Source organism: Malurus melanocephalus, unplaced genomic scaffold (genome assembly GCF_030028575.1).
Source record: "Malurus melanocephalus ecotype Western Australia unplaced genomic scaffold, MMel_1.1 scaffold_2279, whole genome shotgun sequence".
Classification (NCBI taxonomy): Eukaryota; Metazoa; Chordata; class Aves; order Passeriformes; family Maluridae; genus Malurus; species Malurus melanocephalus.
In genome coordinates this window covers 3,473-5,080 of record NW_026625511.1, presented here as the reverse complement: position 1 = coordinate 5,080, position 1,608 = coordinate 3,473, and the positions used below count along the sequence as shown (strand labels likewise).

General features: G+C 54.7%; 1 protein-coding gene across 1 annotated transcript in view; it reads left to right on the top strand.

Moving 5' to 3' along the window:
• LOC130587701 (bifunctional epoxide hydrolase 2-like) overlaps window positions 1-1,608 on the top strand; it is a gene marked incomplete at its 3' end in the record, with an annotated part of 7,742 nt that overhangs the window by 2,683 nt on the left and 3,451 nt on the right. Inside the window, exons 4-5 of the mRNA XM_057388675.1 lie at window positions 1,010-1,105; window positions 1,213-1,291. Of these exons, the coding sequence (XP_057244658.1) occupies window positions 1,010-1,105; window positions 1,213-1,291 (175 nt within the window). The remainder of the gene's footprint in view (window positions 1-1,009; window positions 1,106-1,212; window positions 1,292-1,608) is intronic.

Genomic DNA, 1,608 nt, shown 5'->3' with positions numbered 1-1,608 from the left:
GGTTGGGGTGGTGGGATCTGGAATTCTGGGATGGGGGTTTGGAATGGGATTGGGAATGGAATCTGGAATGGGATCAGGAATGGGAACAGGAATGTTGGGATGGAGAGGAAATGGGATCTGGAATGCTGGTGTGGAGGGTTGGAATGGGATCGGGAATGGGATCTGGAATGGGATTGGGAATGATGGAATGGGATTGGGAATGGGATTGGGAATCGGATCTGGAATGGGATCGGGAAGGGGATCTGGAATGGGATTAGGAATGGGATCGGGAATGGGATCAGGAATGGGATCGGGAATGGGATCAGGAATGGGATCGGGAATGGGATCGGGAATTGGGATCTGGAATTGGGATGGGGAATGGGATGGGGAATGGGATCGGGAATGGGATCGGGAATGGGATCGGGAATTCCTGGGGGTGGTCTCTGGGAATGCTGGGATGGAGAGCGTGGCGGACTCCAGAATTCCAGGCTGGAAGGAGTGATGAGCTCCAGAATTCCAGGTTTTGCGGGTGCTAGGCTCTGGAATTCCACGCTCTGGGTTTGGGGCTATGGCTGTGGCGTTCCTGTTCCCATTCCCGTTCCCATTCCCGTTCCCATTCCCTTTCCCATTTTCCCCGGATCCCTGTGGAATTCCCATTCCCATTCCCTTTTCCCTTTTTCCCATTCCCATTCCCATTCCCAGTGTCCCCATTCCCATTCCTGTTCCCATTCCCATTCCCATTCCCATTCCCGTTCCCATTCCCCATTTCCATTCCCATTCCCATTCCCATTTTCCCCAGATCCCTGTGGAATTCCCATTCCCATTCCCTTTCCTTTTTCCCTTTTTCCCGTTCCCATTCCCTTTTCCCTTTTTCCCATTCCTGTTCCCATTCCTGTCCCCATTCCCATTCCCATTCCCATTCCCATTCCCATTCCCATTCCCATTCCCTTTTCACTTTTTCCCGTTCCCTTTTTCCCATTCCCGGTGTTCCCATTCCCGTATCCCAGCGGAATTCCCGTTGTTTTTCCAGCCGGGCGTGCGGCTGCATTTCGTGGAGCTGGGYCAGGGCCCCGCGCTCTGCCTGTGCCACGGATTCCCGGAATCCTGGCTCTCCTGGCGCTTCCAGGTGACGGCAAAATTCCGGGATTCGGGAATGCGGCCGCGGGGAGGGGCTTTTCCTGGGAATTTTCCCGGGATGGGATCCCCGGGACATTCCGGAATGTTCCGCCCCAGATCCCGGCGCTGGCCGACGCCGGATTCCGCGTGATCGCCCTGGAAATGAAGGGATACGGGGAATCCACGGCGCCTCCTGGTGAGYRRGAATTCCGGGAATTCTGGGATGGGTTTGGAGTGACCCTGGAATGGGAATCCTGGGAATTCTGGGATGGGATCAGAATGACCCTGAAATGGGAATTCTGGGATGGGGTGGGCTTGGAATGACCCTGAAATGGGAATTTTGGGAATTCTGAGGTGGACTCGCAATGACCCTGAACCGGGAATTCTGGGAATTCTGAGAATTCCGGGATGGGCTTGGAATGACCCTGAACTGGGAATTCTGGGTTGGGATGAGCTTGGAATAACCCTGGGCTGTGAATTCCAAGAATTCTGGGAATTCTGGGATGGGATGGG